The sequence below is a fragment of the Danio aesculapii genome, chromosome 2 (genome assembly GCF_903798145.1).
Source record: "Danio aesculapii chromosome 2, fDanAes4.1, whole genome shotgun sequence".
Lineage (NCBI taxonomy): Eukaryota > Metazoa > Chordata > Actinopteri > Cypriniformes > Danionidae > Danio > Danio aesculapii.
Genome location: NC_079436.1, coordinates 21,234,950 through 21,253,047, shown reverse-complemented (window position 1 = coordinate 21,253,047; position 18,098 = coordinate 21,234,950). Strand labels below are relative to the sequence as shown.

General features: G+C 36.4%; 1 protein-coding gene across 1 annotated transcript in view; it reads right to left on the bottom strand.

Annotated features, from left to right (window-relative positions):
* Nucleotides 1–5,817: 5,817 nt before the first annotated feature.
* The window catches only part of vipr1a (vasoactive intestinal peptide receptor 1a), a 57,820-nt gene continuing 45,539 nt past the window's right edge, over nucleotides 5,818–18,098 (bottom strand). The window contains exons 7-13 of the mRNA XM_056474600.1: nucleotides 17,087–17,240; nucleotides 14,211–14,271; nucleotides 12,684–12,750; nucleotides 12,486–12,577; nucleotides 10,221–10,350; nucleotides 7,881–7,922; nucleotides 5,818–7,717 (exon numbers count right to left, since the gene is read on the bottom strand). Coding sequence (XP_056330575.1) covers nucleotides 7,526–7,717; nucleotides 7,881–7,922; nucleotides 10,221–10,350; nucleotides 12,486–12,577; nucleotides 12,684–12,750; nucleotides 14,211–14,271; nucleotides 17,087–17,240 — 738 coding nt within the window. The 3' untranslated portion in view covers nucleotides 5,818–7,525. The remainder of the gene's footprint in view (nucleotides 7,718–7,880; nucleotides 7,923–10,220; nucleotides 10,351–12,485; nucleotides 12,578–12,683; nucleotides 12,751–14,210; nucleotides 14,272–17,086; nucleotides 17,241–18,098) is intronic.

Here is an 18,098-nt window from a genome sequence, read left to right as displayed (position 1 = left end):
ATCCACGGAGAGACATGAAGAAACAGAACAAACTGGAAATGAACTAAAACTTCTCCAAGACACTTAAAAAAACTGGAAAGCCAGTGTATTTTGGTTTCTTTACATGTTTAAAAATGCTGTAAAGATTTGTTTTTTAGAAATAGTGTCATTAATACTTTCTTTATAAATTATATAGTGTTATATAAAATTTTAATTATAAACTTAGTTTAAATAAATAAATAAGTTTATAAATTTGTTTGACGAAGTTTATTTATAAACTAATTTCGAGAGGATCACATGCTTTTGATTGTCCACATCTGAACCCGTATTAGCCTACGATTGATTCACCAATCAGATGATTCCTAACTCACTATAAATAACCAGAGTTTCTTATTTCAGTATCTTCGTCTTGAAGAATCCCCCCACCCACACCTACTCCCCCTCCTTTCTAATGGGCAACACGGTGGCCCAGTGACTGGCACTGTTGCCTCACATCAAGAATGTCTTTGGTTAAAGTCCCTACTAAACCAGTCAACATTTCTGTGCGGAGTTTGCTCATTCTCCCCATGCTCACGTGGGTTTTCCCTGGGTTCTCCAGTTTCCTCCCACAGTCCAAAAACAAGAAACACGCAAAGTAAATTGAACATACCAATTTGGCATCATAGTCAAACTCTTAGCAAGCCGGATATCTCTCTTTAGCCATCCTATATCTGTCATTAGTCAGAAATAAGTCGAGGGAGTTCATCAAGATCTACCTGAGCTCAAACTCCCCTCTCGCCCTGCTAACGTGAGGGAGCCCAGGGCTCGAGGATGTTATAAGCTCAGGACAGCATGCCAAACAAGTTATTACCAATCATCAGCTAAGTGTGAACTCTTGAAATCAATTAGGTTCTATGAACTAAACCTACTTTTGTCTAGGTGCACTTGTGCATAGTTTTGCCAGTAAAGGTGGTGTATCTTTAATTTTGCTTGTGATAAATGAGTGTTGATAATTGTAACTTGATTGACATAGGCTTTTGACTTAAATAGGATTTTACATTTATATTTTTAGCTGTTTTTGCCCCAGAAAATCAGTCTCATGGGCATCAGTGATATTTAATTTGTCACGAGAAAGATTCTGCACAACCAGCTCATCTTAACCTATATAAAAACGTAGTCCAATTCGTAGTCCAATGAATAAATACTCATAACTGCTCCAATGCCTAATGTTTCATTATGTGTGTCCACAAATTTCTAATCAGCAACTCACAGCAGAAACAGAATGTATTCAGACATGCAGACGTGTTCGAGACAATAAAACACAAGCATCAGCATGGGGCTGGAAGGTGATTTCAACGACTTTGAACATTACTACTGTTGCCAGAAACTGGCATTTTCACAGTCATCTCTCGAGGGTTTACTATGGTCATAACATTTCCAGCCTTTCCCGAACCCAAGGTCAAAATGAGATTCTGGCATCAATAAAACTATCTACAGTTTTAGTAGTGTAAAATGGAGTGCAGGAAGCCCACAAATCAAAGTCATGTTTACAATAGAGATGGTGGACCAAAAAACTAACCTTGATTTTTGTATTTGAGTTTCAACAGTTGTTATGTAACCAAACCTTGATGTCAGCAACACTTGTGTTGAGTACGTCAATGATTAAAGCAGAGGGAGAGGAAGCAGTAACAGAACTGTAGACCATATCTTTGAATCTCAGTTGCTTTGAATTTTCACATCATTGCCGGTGATCTACTCACACCTGCAGCTTTTCCATGATGGACGTCCAGCATTCTCCAGTCTCCAGCACCTAGACTGCAGCTCTGCACAAGAAGTTTGGCCAAAGGAGAAAAGGTCGCGCCCAACTGAGTCTGGTTTCTCTCAAGGTTTTTTCCTTCACTTTCGTCAATTGGTGAAGCTTTGGTTCCTTACCATTGTCACCACTGGCTTGCTTGGTTTGGGACTTGTGGAGCTGTGCATCGATGGATTTGCTCTTCAGTGTTTGGACTGTCAGCAGTGAAAATTAAACAACACTGAACTGAACTAAACTGAACTTCAACTCTGAAAACTGGACTGACACAGTTTCAATTTACTAGAACTTCTATTTTAAGCTGCTTTGACACAATCTACATTGTAAAAGCGCTACAGAAATAAACATGAATTGAATTGCATCACTTGTGCACATCAAGTGTTGAAGAACGGTTCCATTAAGCAGGTAAGACAAAAACAAAAGCCTAAAAATAAAACAAACAAGTAAATAACAGAGTGGAAATGTGGTCAAATCTACAAATGTGGTAAGACTCAGGCTGCCGTGAGGTTTTTTTCTGGATTGCTTTTGAAAACACTTTCGGTTGGGTTTAGGGAAGGGGGGGGTGGAGGTATTGGTCGGTTGATCAGTCAGTCAGTAGACAGTGGCCTCTGGTGGATTTACACGAGAACAGCAGGTGCAAATGGCACTCTCGAGAGAAATTTGAGATCTCAAAAGGCATAAACAGCGGCCTCTGGTGGATTCACGAAAAAAAACAACGCAAAAAAAGTAGCTCCTGGGATGTATTTGCCGCTTTGCAGAAATGTATAGGGCAGGGGTGTCCAAACTCGGTCCTGGAGGGCCGGTGTCCAGCATATTTTAGCTCCAACTTACCTCAACACACCTGCAAGGATGTTTCTAGAAAACCTACTAAAGCTGCGGTCACACTGGGCTTTTCCTCCCATAGACTTCCATTCATACGCACGCGAATGCGTCAGACCGGAAACGCAAGGTCATGCGTCAAGTTTCGCATGTTGCTGCGGTGCAAAGTTCAAGCTTGGTGAACTCTGACCTGCGAAATCACATCACTTGACTGAGTGAGACCAATCGAGGATCAAAACATGACCTCTCTGGACAGAAATTTAAAACATGGAGCAATCGCTGGCTTTTTTTAATGTCTAATCATCTTGTTTAATCCCGCCCCTTTTCGCAGCGCTGCACGACATAATTTCGCACACACAAAGCCCAGTGTGACCGCATCTTAAGTGCTTGATTAGCTAGCCCAGGTGTGTCTGACTGGGGTTGGAGCTAAACTTTGCAGTACACCGGCCCTCCAAGACCGAGTTTGGACACCTCTGGTATAGGGGTACGTAATCAGAATGAGGCTGGGTTGTCAATGTCACTTGTCATTCTGTCAATGTCATGTTCATTGACAAAGATATTTATTTTTGAGAGATGAACTAAGCAGATCTTGAGCAAGAGACTGGCTTTTGCAGGTAATCCATTGTTTTGTATTTGTTGATTTGACAAAGGCACTTTTTTTTAGAATTTCAATTCTGATCTGAGAAATGTACCAAAGTGACTGAAAAAAACTGTAAAATAGATAATTTCACCCAAAGATATTTAAAAGGTTGAGGTCCAAAAACAGAACCCTTTGGGATACCCTGAGAAAATAAATTGAGAGGTTCTCAAATTATCAACATATCTATAAAAATACACTCATGATTCCTATTACTTAACGCTGAGAAAAAATATATGTTATCACTCGTCATGCTTTTTGTGAGCGGGCTTTAAAATTAGCTCTTTAACATATTAACATTAAACAGAACTGTCGAACACCAGAAAAGACCTCAATAACCTGGTATAAGAGGAAGGGTGTAAATAAAGTCATGTTGACATTTATGAGCAGCCTAATGTAATTCACAAATTTCCATAAATCACGGGTCCATAAAAACTCACGTCAGAAAGGGAGTCTAATAATAACCATCTCAAACAAAGATGTTTATGGTTGTAATGATGAGTTATGGTAATTTAATTATGCTACGTTTGAGCATTCCTTTTGTGAACGACTTTTTGACTTAAGAAGGAATTGCATATATTATATCATTAATAATGATCTCTTCCTAATTAACATGGTGTAATCATGGGCTTAATTTCCAGCCTCTGCCCATGGGAGTCCATTCAATTCAGCGAAATCCTGGTGTCTGCCTGCAGATTCGGTGCAGTGCAATCTGTGCTGCATCCAATGCTTTTTAATGGGCTCACCTAACCCCACCCCTATCCCTAACAGTGACGTCACTCGTTCCATTTGAGTGCATTGTGTCAGACATTGCATCGCTGAGTGATGTAACCTCAGCTTGCATGATAAAGGCTGCATCCAGATACTATTGTAAATCCTCGGGAGTCGCTGCCTCCTGTCGGCTCATCTGCGCACATCTGAAAATAACATGCTGTTGAAATTTTAAATCAAGTCCGGCTAATCTGCCTGCTGGGACATCAGCATGATATTCAAACATCGGAAACTATAGGCAGAGATATGTGCAAAGGGACGAGGAGAGGGAGCTTTGAGAATGATTTAAGAAGGGATTTGGTAGATAAATAAATAACAGACGCGTTTCAGACTGGATGCAAACAAAGATGAGATCTTTCACCTTTCAGTCATCTGCTTTCTCTCACTCCTGTCAACTTATAGAAACGTACAGACATTTATGTGGTTGTTTTCGAAACGTCGGAAGAAATATGAAATCCACTGTACAATTGAAGTCAGAATTATTAGCCCCCCTTTGAATTTATTTTTCTTTTTTAAATATTTCCCAAATTATGTTTAACAGAGCAAGGAAATGTTCGCAGTATGTCTCATAATATTTTTTCTTCTCGAGAAAGTCTTATTTGTTTTATTTTGGCTAGAATAAAAGCAGTTTTTAATTAAAAAATATATTTAAAGGTCAAAATTATTAGCCCCTTTAAGCTATTTTTCTCGATATACAGAACAAACCATCGTTATACAACAACTTGCCTAATTACCCTAACCTGCCTAGTTAACCTAATTAACCTAGTTAAGCCTTTAAATGTCACTTTAAGCTGTATAGAAGTGTCTTTAAAATTATCTAGTCAAATATTATTTACTGTCATTATGGCAAATATAAAAGAAATCAGTTATTAGAAATGAGTTATTAAAACTATTATGTTTAGAAATGTGAAAATCTTCTCTCCGTTAACAGAAATTGGGGAGAAATAAACGGGGCTAATAATTCTGACTTCAACTGTATGTGAAAACAAAGCAGTTGGTGTTGAGGTTGAATCAATGTCAGAAGTAATACAATGTGTAGTTTTTTTTTTAAATATGTGTGGGTGAATACACGCATTAAATAATGTTCACATGCACATACATCCGTCTTTTTAATAATATTTTTTTCTGAACAAAAATAATGACTATCATACATTATTACAATGACTTATTGAAAACTCCATAGACACAATAATTTATATACCAAATCAATTTTTCAGCCTATTTAGAGCAAAAATTATATTACGATTTATATTAAGATATATTACTCACTTTACTATAGCTTTATATATGACATCAATTTGACCCAGTAGGACAATAATTAATTTATAGACAAGATAATTTACATGCACAAATCATGTCATAAACATTGATTAACTGGTTGATTTTATTTAATTAAAAAGTGATAATCTGGGACAATGGCAATTATTGTGCAGTTTAAATTTGAATCAAATGCTGTCATCCAAATATAATATTATATTGGAAATAACTAATAACAGTAATTATATTATATTATACTTTATATATAAACCTATACTTATTATAACATAAAAAAAATTTCACATCATTGAAGCAAATCATATGGGAATATTATATAATGTACGCTACTAAAATATTGTACTAGGTTAATACAAAGTGATAAAACAAAGTGATAAATGTTGCATGACAAATAAATAATAGGATAAATAATAATATTTAATTTAATTGTGGATATGACTTAGGGCCATGCTGGGCTGTAATAAAAGTGCTTGATGATGGTGAAGATTTGTTAAAATTTCAAAGAAAAAATTGAAATAAATACTTGGAAAATCAAAAGACAAAGATCTAATGTAATAAAAACATTTCTGTATATATATTTTTGACAACATCCACAATATACTGTCAAAAAACAGCAATTCACACTGAGGTACAAGAAGCATGCATTTACATGCTAGAAAATATTCATGTACTTTTGACACCTAAAGGTTTCTGACTAAAAATACTCTCTAGAAAGAAGCATATCTTACACAAATATCTTTATGCAACAGGAGTACAGTTACACAACCCATGTACATTTTCACACAGCGCTATACAATAAATCACTATTATAAAATACATGGAAAGACTTCTGTCGCACAAGTAAAGATGCTTTTATGGCTCTCGCTGAGAGACATTTGTTTGTCCACATGAAAACAGACATAAATGAGCAGGATGCAAAAACTGTATTTCAGCAGAATGTCAGACTGTCTAAATCACATCGTTTTTCTTTCTCACTTATGATTGGGGAAGCAGATAAAAATAAAACCTGGCCACCAGAGACCTAAAGGGTCACCATTCAGCTTTACAGATTATTACGAGTCTGACAAATCTTGAGCAGCATAATGAGAGCACAAAAATACGACAGACAGATATCAACTGGAAGATTACTGCCAGTCACTGTGCACAAAAAAATGCTCTGATGTGGGTTTAAGGCAAAAACACTGCTTTCATGCACTGGTCACTTTTGTAGTTGTGACCTGAAGTGTTTAACATTCACAATGTATGATTCACAATGTATGTATCACATTTAATCAATTCACTTCAGTAGATTCAAAGCAAAAATTTAAGTCAAAATATTTTTTTTTCTTGACTGAACCAAAAATCCTGCAGCTCTTATACAGCAAACTTTACATTTTTATATTCATATCTATATTCCGAAAGGATTTTTTCAGAGGGATTTGTTCTTACCAACACAGACTCACCAACACAATCTCAGAATTCGTAGCTTTTTGATTTAGTGGAATTCGTACAATCTCATTCGTCCAATGATGGTTGGGTTTAGGGATGGGCTTGTGTGCCATGCCTACTTTTTAAAATTGGACATTTTCGTACAACTGAACTCATAAAAATTCATATGAATTAGCCACTAAACTGACAAAACGTAAAATAGTTACGTTTTCTCGTGAGAATCGGGCTGGACTCAATGGGAAAATGTGCTTCACCCTACATATTTGTGAAATATGCAAAACATACAACATATGTTCGACTGCTGTTTCTAGGTACAATGAATGCTAAGGCAGGCCTGTAGCCAGCCTGGTGAAAGGGGTGGGTTTTTTTTTCATAAATACAGACATTTTTGCAGTTATTAGCCTCATTAGCCTCATCAAACTAAAAAAATACAAAGTACCATTTTAGAAAACATTTGTATTTTTAATTATTGAAAAAAATTGTGGTTCTTCATGTTATCAATGAACCGGGAAAGTATAATAATTACTATTAGTTACTTATCTGAACCCCATTCGCCTGCAGTGTCTCACCTTAAACTCTTGAGCAAATACCCGTGCTCTGACTGCAGTTCAGTAGTCTGAAGAAATCATCAAACCAGTCTGCCTAATTTTCATACTTCCTCCTGATAAATGTGGATGAAATGAGATGCATCACATGTCAAACTATCACCATGAGCCTGGATCTGTGTGCTTTTCCTCACGATCTGAGCAGTTCCTCCAGGAGCGACGCCTGAGGATGGTGAAAATGCCTTCAGTTTCCATGTATAGTCACAGACAGCACCGCTTCGATCAGACAGCTGAGAAGTCATCCTGGCATGCTGAGGCTCGGCGGGTGCTGGGGCTGCTTTTGGTCATCATGGTGATTTGGGAGCTGAAGTTGAGGCCGTTGCTCGCCGTCGAGGGCTGATGGTATTTGGTGTCTGCTCCCAGAAACCTCTGCATGTGCCATCGCCTCCATTTACGCTTAATCTCAGACTGAACCTGGATGATGAGGTCAGGGAAAATCTATTTTATTGTTGAGATAAATTTGTTATGATCATGAGAAACAGGTTCAGGTTTGTGTTTCTAGCTTTTCAGTGGTAGATACATGTAGAGTTCTCTCTGATATTAGACAAGACTACACATTCAATTCTGATGATATTACCTCTCCATTTAGAAAACAGTACAGGACAGCGACACAAAATCCCTGAAGAGAAATGAAAATTTGCAGTCAGATCAATATTTTTAACATGTATATTTTTATTATAAATTCTTATATGAAAACTAATACATAAAAACGTATGTATGTATATATATATATATATATATATATATATATATATATATATATATATATATATATATATATATATATATACAGTATATATATATTGAACAAATATTAAAATGATCACTTTAATCCATGAAAAAACAATGATTATTTTCAAATATATTTCAATGATTACTGATATATATATATATATATATATATATATATTAAAAAAAGATAACCATTAAAATTAACATTTTAATGATTATGTTGTAGTATAATCTACATACAATGTATGCTCACTATATATTAGTTAGCGTGCATTAACAGAAAAATACTTTTAAAGAATTTATTAACCACAGCAATCAGCCATTTCAACATTTACAGTACTAACATTTACTTACCTGTACTAAAATAATACTAATATCAAAAGCTGTCCCTGTTGTTTGGTATTATATAATGTACATTAGCTTAGCTGATCCTAACATGAACTGAAATTGAATGGTTTTATTTTTCTTAACTAACATTAACAAGTAAGATAAAAAAATCCAGTAAAAACTGTATAGCTTAGTCAATGTATTGGCCAATTCTAACTTGATCTTTACTATAAAACGTCTGTCATAACTGGCATAATCATTATATATACATATTTTTACAAGAGTTCTGTCGGGTTCTCGAATCTGATTAGCTTATTTTCTTATTAGCAATATTCTGCAATAACAGCACTCCTTCAGCCTCCTCACCCCTCTGTATTACTCCGCCCACATATAGTATCAGCAGATCAATAAACTCACTACAGTCTAACAAATATTGCAGCTGTTGGACAACATAATGTTCTTTTGAGACTTTATTAGTTGTTTATGCAGTTGTTTAGATTGCAACTAAGCAGTTTATTTATATACTTTATAATAGTGCCTTTTTAAAATATTTTTACATTCGGAGAGACAGTGCATCGGCAACCTGTCATATTGAGCAGAGACGCTTGCGCCACAAGATGCCAACAGAGACTGCATAATAAGCCCTTAGAGGAGAAAAACTCAAACTACAGCTGACCAAATCATTATAAAACAGGTAAGTTACTTTCTAAGTCGATCTCTCTCTTTTGTATGTTTTAATGCTGCATTTATACCATACAGTAGTAATCTGGTAGTGTTTCTGGTAGTGTTTGCTTTGCTTTGACTTTTTCGGGGTTAATTATTGTGATCCCTCGATTGCCTGATGGCATTTCATACTGTTCAGCTTTATATTCTTAAAATTTGAACAAAACCACCTGTTTTGTCATCACTTTAGATATTACGCTAGAGAATCATTCAAATACTAGATTTGTGATGTTTGTGAAGTAGCAATGGTTTCTGCTGTTCTGACCAGCTGTGAGATGTGAATGAATGGCGGAAGAAAGTAGTTCCTCATAGAAAAGGATTTTTAGACTCTCCGTGTTAGATTTTCTTTTTTATATACACAATTATGTCATCGAACTGTTGTATAAATGCAATATCACATGAGTAACAGTGCAATTTGGCTGTATATCGTCACTGGTGGGACACTAAGGAACTCGGCCTACGGCCTTGTGCCAACACACACCCCCCACCAGTGCCAAAATACAGCCACATCGCATTGCTACGTGTGTGATATTGCTCATATATATATATATATATATATATATATATATATACTTACTTGTATTTTTTTTTTATATATTTATTATCTGCTTTTTTGTCCTGTCTCTGTAATGCTGTTGCACTGTAGAAGCTCTGTCATGAAAACAAATTCCTCGTATGTGTGAACAAGCCTGGCAATAAAGCTCTTTCTGATTCTGATTCTGATATATATATATATATATATATATATATATATATATATATATATATATATATATATATATATATATATATATATATAGATTAAGAATATAAGATTATAATCATCATATAAAATAAACATCTTAGTTCACAAAAAGCAATATTTATATTAAAGTTCAGCTCATGTGATGTCAGAGGAAGATGGATGGGCAAATCTTTGAGGTATTTAAGTTCATTTTTGTATATCCTCACTCAACCTTTTCATCTGGCTGCATAACAGACATGGAGGGAATAAATATCACTGGGCACGTCTGGGGTTCAGGCCTGCTGGCAGATCCCACGGTAAGACCACATCACTGTGCCAGTCTTAGTATTCTACTGGCCTTTAGAGAATCCAAACCAGATAAGCAACTGTGGGTAAAAACATGCTTCCCACCTGAAAAGACCCCAGGATCAAGTCAAACACCAGACGTATGTAAGACTGGAAGTGATGAGGCATAAAGGCAAAGATTATGTAGTTTATGCCAAAAAGTGGAATCAAAAGAAGAGTTGACTTGGCCAGTCTCCTGCAAATCAGAAGAAACAGCAGATGTTAAAGGGATCCTTGATCTGATTTTCATTTGACTATTTTAGTTCTACTTTAGTTAGTCTATAATATTACTGTTTGAGCAAAAACTAAATCTGCAAACTTACGCCCCCATAAAGTTAATTTGCTTCTTTAAACCTACAACAAATCACTGGTAGGGACTACATCAAGCTTTTTACAGGGTTTGTGACATTGCAAGCCTATAATTTACATGCTCTGGGTGTGACACCTCCAGACAACTTTTAGCCAATCAGAACACACAGTGCTAATTGACCAATCTGAGCTCATTGTGTATTTCTGAGGGAGGAGCTTCAGCTAAGAATACCAATTTTTCGAGAATAGAAACAAAGGTGTTGAATAAAGATAAAACGAACATGTTAACAATGAAGCATTACCATGTTACAATGCACCACACAAACACAATCAAGTCAATGTAGATAATTGATTGACTCTCCTTTAAGTACCAGTCAAATTAAAATAATGTTTTTTAGATGTTAGTATCAGCCAAGCGGCAACTTCCCGCTCTCCCTCGGGAAGCCAATACGGAAGTAACTGAAACTGCAATTCATCAAAATTCCGCTAGTCCTGGCTCCATAATAGAGCAAATTGCAATTGAGCTCACTGTTAGAATGGCCAACTTTACAACAGAAAAAAGGTGTTTACAGCCTGGTACAAAGAACGATTTTGGGTCATATAGCTATTATTACCCTCCATGACAACTGTGAGGGGGGTGAATTATTTATAACTCATCCGTTTCCTTTATTTTAGGTTATATTAAGTTTGCATAATTAAGGGCGTGGCCACTTGAGTGACAGCTAGGTCTCGCTGGTCGCCGTCACTTCACCTCAGCTAAATCCGGCAGATTAGCCACTGATCTCGGCAAATTCAGCGTATTTTTGTGTTGTTTTATGTGGCTTTACACAGTCAGCTGCCTTTTGGACTTATTTCTTACAATTATCAGATGATATGGGATGCTGTGGGCATTTAATTGTGCTCACAAACCATTCGTGTGGCCTCGTTTCCCATGTGAGTAAAGTTATATACTTGTATACCATCTCTATAAATGTATTTGTTTTATTTAAGATCATTTATCATTAATATTTTTCTTTAGACCCGTAAAACACTCCAGAATGTGTCAGATTGATTAGCTGTAGGCTCTAGATCAGTCATCTGAAGCCTTGTCATGCAGTGTTATGCATGGAGTTCAATAGTCTTGCATTTACTAACACAGACTATAATTGAAGTGTTTGGAAATAATTCGCGTTTTCCTTCTGTTGAAAAACGTCATAAGAACAATGCTTAGTGGCTCAATGTATTACAACAGTGTTTTTAAAAGTCTAAACACTTTATTGATATAGTGTACAAGCAAGCACATGTGGTCAGAACTCAAACGAGTCGCAGGTAATGAAGTATCAAGCGTTTCTCCCAAAGAAAAGTCTGTCTGCCAGGTCTAAGCAAAGTGCCAGCAGGTGTCTGTAGCTCCGCTCACTCTCCGCCTCTTTGCCCTTGTTTGGTATCCCGCCGTGGGTGCGATGACGCGCAAACAAAATGGCGACTGTTGGCCGCGCCTACTTTTAGCTTCGTTTGCAGTGTTCAGAAACCTATGAGTGACGTCACGGATACTACGTCCATATATTTTACAGTCTATGGTATCAGCATGTTATTTGTATGATTATCTGTAAATTAGTGTGCAACAAAACAGTGACAAAATTTGCATTAATAAGATATAAACATCCAAAGATTGCAGTTTGTCACTGCTGGTTAAATGTCTCATTTGTCACACAAATGTCTCACCTCATCCTTCAGTCTCTCATCAAAAATCTTCTGACAAATCAAATGCTTTCTAGTATCTGACATGCCCCGCCCCCTCAAAGACGCTATTGCTATTTGTGCCTGAGCTTAACCCCTCACTGGCAGAGCTGTGATAAAATGAAACACTACTGGGTATTTTTTAAAAGGGGGAAGAGATACTTTATGTCCAACACTGTCCTAATGTTTCAGTTCAAACTGTCACACACTGAACAAAAATTCACATTTCAAAGTACTTCACAAGACCTTTAAATACTTATTTATCCAAGACCCCAGTGTCTATTGTGACAAAATACAAAAACTCACGAGTACTGGTGGGATTCGTTTCTCCCAATATCTCGACAGCTGATTTTCTGACGAAGAATCCGAATGATACAAATGAAGAGAATAAAGTTCATCTTAAAAACAAAACAAAACAAAACAGTATGAACAGATGAACAAACAAGACTTTATTTGAACTATTCCATATTAGTGGGCTTTTGCTGTTATTGTAAGCTCACTCACCAATATTGTGATCAAAGTAGGGGTTTTTATAATCCACCACAGATCGTCGTCAATAAAATCCCAGCATCTGTTGGAAGAAAATAAGTTATTGAACAAGACATTTGTGTTCTGTAGGTAAAATTTCAATTTGTTTGTTTTGCATAAATTATTTTCATAAATAAACTTTCCCCGCCATTGATGAGATATCTAATTAAATAAGAGACAAAGAAATCTTTGTTAAATAACTGTTTAAAATTGAAATACTAAAATATTTCAATTCAATACAGCAGGGAAAATAAGTATTGAACACAACATGTTTTTTTCCTGGGAATAATATTTCTGAATGAGCTGTTGACATGGAATTGAACCAGATTTTGGTAAAAACCCAAACAATACAAACATAAAAATTAAACAAAACAAAACAATTCTGAAATATTAGTTATGTGTAATACTGAAACATATTGAATACTTTATACTAAAGGCTTTTTTGGTGGTGGCTGATTAAAGATGGAGAATGAAGTCACATTAATTGCTCAGGTGTGAGTTTTTCACAGACTTCAACAGAGTGCATCTTAATGGTTCTGTAGGTCTTGTCTATCAAATCTGATCTTTATTGTGTATTCGTTATTAGACTCGAGTCAGGTGATTGGCGGGGCCATTCTACAGCTTGATTTTCTTTCTCTGAAAGCATTTGAGAGTTTCCTTGGCTGTGTTTTGGATTATTGTCTTGCTGAAATGTCCACTTTGGTTTCATCTTCATCATCCTGGTAATGCAGATGCTGGACTGAAGCAGCTAATAATAATTTACACCGATGAACGGCAGAGGGTTACTGAAGAATTACTGAGAGATTTCACCTGCTGTCTGGGCTTTCACTGCCTTTCTACACCTTCCTTAATTCATGTGTTCAATACTTTTCCCCTGCATTACTTTATTTCATTATGCATAACTTAATTTTTTTAACTAATTAGATTTGTTTTTATTGCATATATGGATTTCTTTAGTTGTTACCAACATCTGGTGAAATTTTTAAGTCAACAGCACCTTTAGAAAAATGTTTTCTGAGAAAAATGACATGTTCAATACTTATTCCCGAGCTGTATATTCAATTAAATTAAAATATTTCAAAATATTTCCAGAACTAAAGCTGCCGATAATAATGGTTAGTCGCTTTTTGAATGAATGTTGCTCTCTACTGTCCACATGCAGATTTGATGGCAGTGAAAATGAAAATATACACATAAAATCTGTTCAGATGTCTCCTCTTATGAGCTGCATCTAAATATAGACATCTGACCTCCATGAAGCGATGCCATTTATCAGTAAGGAAGTGATTTGAATGGATTTTACAGTGTCAGCTTTACTGTCACCATTGGCAAAAAGATTCATCTGAGCTCATAAACTCTATAAACTCATAAAAAATACTTACATCTTTTACTCCGTTTTAATTGGTAGTCTTACATAACAGTGGCAGAAGGGTTTTTATGGCTCCCATGAAAGCAGATATAAAACAAAAATTGCAAAGTTGCAAACAAGCTACATTCCCTCACCCGATGTCATGTAAATAAGCTTTGGTGATGCTCCAGATTGTGATGAAGACACCTGGAACTCCTGCAACACACACACAAACACACATGTTGACTATGAATACTGTCAATATTTGATTACATACAGCTTTACAGGCATGTTGACATTGGAGTTTCTATGTTTGCAGGGATTCCTTGTTTAAAGGGATAGCTTACTCAAAAATAAAAAAAGTTGCTGTCAGTTTGCTCACCAAGACAATCCATCATGTAGATGACATTTTCTTTATGTGGAACATTATAGAAGATTTTTTTTTACCTGAGACTGTGATGTTTGGTGATTCATAAAATTGAAGTGAATGGCTACCGTCACTTTAATAAAAATACATTCTAGCTGGCCAAAAGATCTTTTATTAAACTTTAGTTTACTCACAAATCATCAATATTAACCATACTAAATACAATAAGCACTAATTTACAAACACAAATAATGCTACTGACAAAATATATCACAACATATTTTACATTACAATAACTGTTAGCAAGTGTCATTTGCTCAGTTGTCATTTTAAATGCAAAGATGACATTGTTTGTAATGACAATTTGACAAACAAATACATCACAGCCAGTCCTCATCATTGTCTTACATCTTGACATTACCAAGATAACATAACTTGTCATAAATCTGTCATAAACATGATTGTCATGAGGCATTATATTCGTGCCATGAATATTTTTCTGATCATGTTTTTAGTGAAATAAACCACCCACATCGAATGCCAACAGATATGGAACAGTAGGGGCCGGTAGGATGTTGTCATCCATGCACATGGTTATTCAGCTATACTAATAGAGAAGACTCCACATCCAGATCTGTTCTTACATTACTGTGACGGTTTGGGTAGGGGTAGACGTTATACAATTAATGAGAAAATTCATTAATAATATTATGAATTCTCGGTAACTTCCGGCCGCAGTCGTATGTGATCTATGGCTGATTAACCATGTGGATGAATGATAACAGCCTTCTGAGCCTACCAGTAAATAAACTGTATTTGTCATTATACGTTTCATTGAAAGTGTCATTATATTTCTTAATATCTTCATATCTTCATAACAGTGTCAAAAATATTTTTAATGACAAATTCATCTTGTATCACTGTAGTTGAGGTAAAAAATATATTAATTACTTTGTTATAAAATTCATGACACATTTAAAATGGCTTCAGGACAATCATGTTTATGACAGATTTATGACAAATTTCATTGTCTTGGCATTGTAAAGTTGTGTGCTGGTAACTTGGTCAGTTTACACTTCTCATATATAAATGATAACTAAACACCAGTAGGTAATGTAATGTAATGTAATGTGTATTTATACATGGCCATACACCAAAATTGCTTCACAATCATGTGGGGTTCTCTCCACACCACCACCAGTGTGGTGTGCAGCCTGCACTTGGATGATGCAACAGCAGCCACAGAACAACGTCGCCAGTGCCCTCAACACACACCAGCTATTGGTGGAGTGGAGAGACAGTGATAGAGCCAATTCGGTGGATGGGGATGATTGGGAGGCCATGATGGGTAAGGGCCGATGGAGGGAATTTGACCAGGACACCGGGGTTACACCGCTGCTCTTTTACGAAACGTGCCATGGGATTTTAAATGACCTCAGAAAGTCAGGACCTCAGTTTAACATCTCATCCAAAAGATGGCGCCCACTGACAATATAGTGTCCCCTTCACTATACTGGGGCATCAGGACTCACACAGACCACAGGTTGAGCGCCCCCTGCTGGCCTCACAAACACCACTTCCAACAGCAACCTAGTTTTCCCATGTGGTCTCCCATCCAGGTACTGACCAGGCTCGGCCCTGTTAGCTTCAGTGAGTAACCGGTCTTGGGCTGCAGGGTAATTTGACTATGGCAGGTTGCAAAAAGACGCCTCTTCTGAGTAATTCACTAAATCATTCATTCAAATGATTTATTCAAAACAGCTGATTCATTATGAAACAAAGTAATTTGCTGCACCCGAAATCCCACGCTCACTTGAGTAGGTACTTGTTTTAAATAAATAATTAATTCATAAAGATTAAAAAATAGTTTATATAGCATTAATGTCTGTCATTTGAACATAATTTAAATGTGTGTTATCTGCTTTGTTGTCACTGTAGTATTTTTCGCCTACCTATTGAATTCAGACAGTTATTTAGCCACTATTTGTACTATAAAGTAGCAAAGTACGCATGCATCCAGTCTTGATGATTGGATCACTGAATCAAACAATTCATTAAAAAAGAACTTTTCTTGCACAGACTGATCATTTAGCTTCATAAGGCCTAATTAAGACCTGATACTACTTTTGCTTTGCCTGTGTGTACATATATTTTATTGATCATCAAAGTGCCCGCAGCTATTGACTTAACTTTAAATCTGTAAAATGTTCCACTAAAGAAAAACAGTCCCCTACACCTTGGCCTGAGGGGAGAGTAAATTAACAGCAAATTTTCATTTTTAATTGAATTATCCCTTTAATTTGGCTACACGATCATTAAGAATTGAATAAAACAAGTGGCACTGCCAATTAGCCACAACTGTTAATTAATCCCTAAGTAAAGATCTGCATTTGCTTATCAGATTTCGCCATCCTAATTCTAAAAAAAGTGACATGTGAACCATTTCCCCACACGACACAGTGACGTCAATGCAAAGGTTAATTGCTGAATCTTGAGTTTGTGTGTGTGTGTGTGTGTGTGCACAAGGTCCTATTGACTTTAGCGATCAATTTGTCATTCACATTTGGCAGGTCTTTCTATCGTCCTAAACAATTACGAAAACGACTGGCCATATATCTTAACTTCACAAACACCAAGATATGCACACATACAGTATATACGCACCCCATCCAATGAGGATGTACCACCAGAAGTACTTCCTCTCAGAGAAGAAGGAAACGGCCAGCAGAGCGTGCAGATACAGACCCTCCACCAGCAACCAGAAGAAACTGGCCATGACTCCGTACTGGAAGAAAACCACCGTAGCCTTGCAGCCCACCTGTACGACACATAGAAGAATCTGTTTAGAGCTATTATGCACTTGTGTATGTTATAACAGGAACTGCGGTCTAGCGTGTTTACCATGTCCTTAAACAAAAGGAATGCCTTAGTGCTGGTGTTTTATGCGCTAGGCACTAGAAAACATTGTGCAATACTTCTAAAGAGAACATTAAAAAGAGTGTAAACACATAAAGAAACGCTGTATGCTGATCTGTTAATGTTTGACGCGCACATGCAGCAAGTCGACTGTTCAGAAATGTACCACAAGTAATTATTGCAACAATCGTACCTCTAGAAACAATTCCTATAGTTAAACGGCGACCGCATTTTGATTAATGAAAATAAGTGACTAAGCTCAATTAATCTACAGGCAGTTTAAATGTCAGCCGTGTGTTTTGTGGCCTCGCGAGAGTGTTTACAGAGAGGATGCCGTGCCATCTTGAGTGTTTGAGCTTGTGTTGTGACAGACGTGACATATTCTGCTGGCCGACAGCTGCGTCCAGACCGCTCGAAACACTCTTTAGTGTTTATAGAGTGAGGATACACAGAAAACATGCTATTAAACCACACATATGCTTTCTGACAATCAAAGAAAGCCGCTCTAATTAACGAAATGTCATTGCTTCGTTATTTTTTTTATGTTAATGGCTAGGAAAATGGCACTTCACAAGCCAAACATGACCATGATGTTGGGTAAATACAATGTTGGCCGTATCCGGATGAGGGAGGACATTTACAATCTCTTCAAAGATCTTGAAGGACTGCTCAAACACAGCTACGCCTGGCCACAAAAGCAGATTAAAGAGCTCTCAGACAGGCAGCATTTAAAGAGCAAACCTTGTGACAAAATATTTGA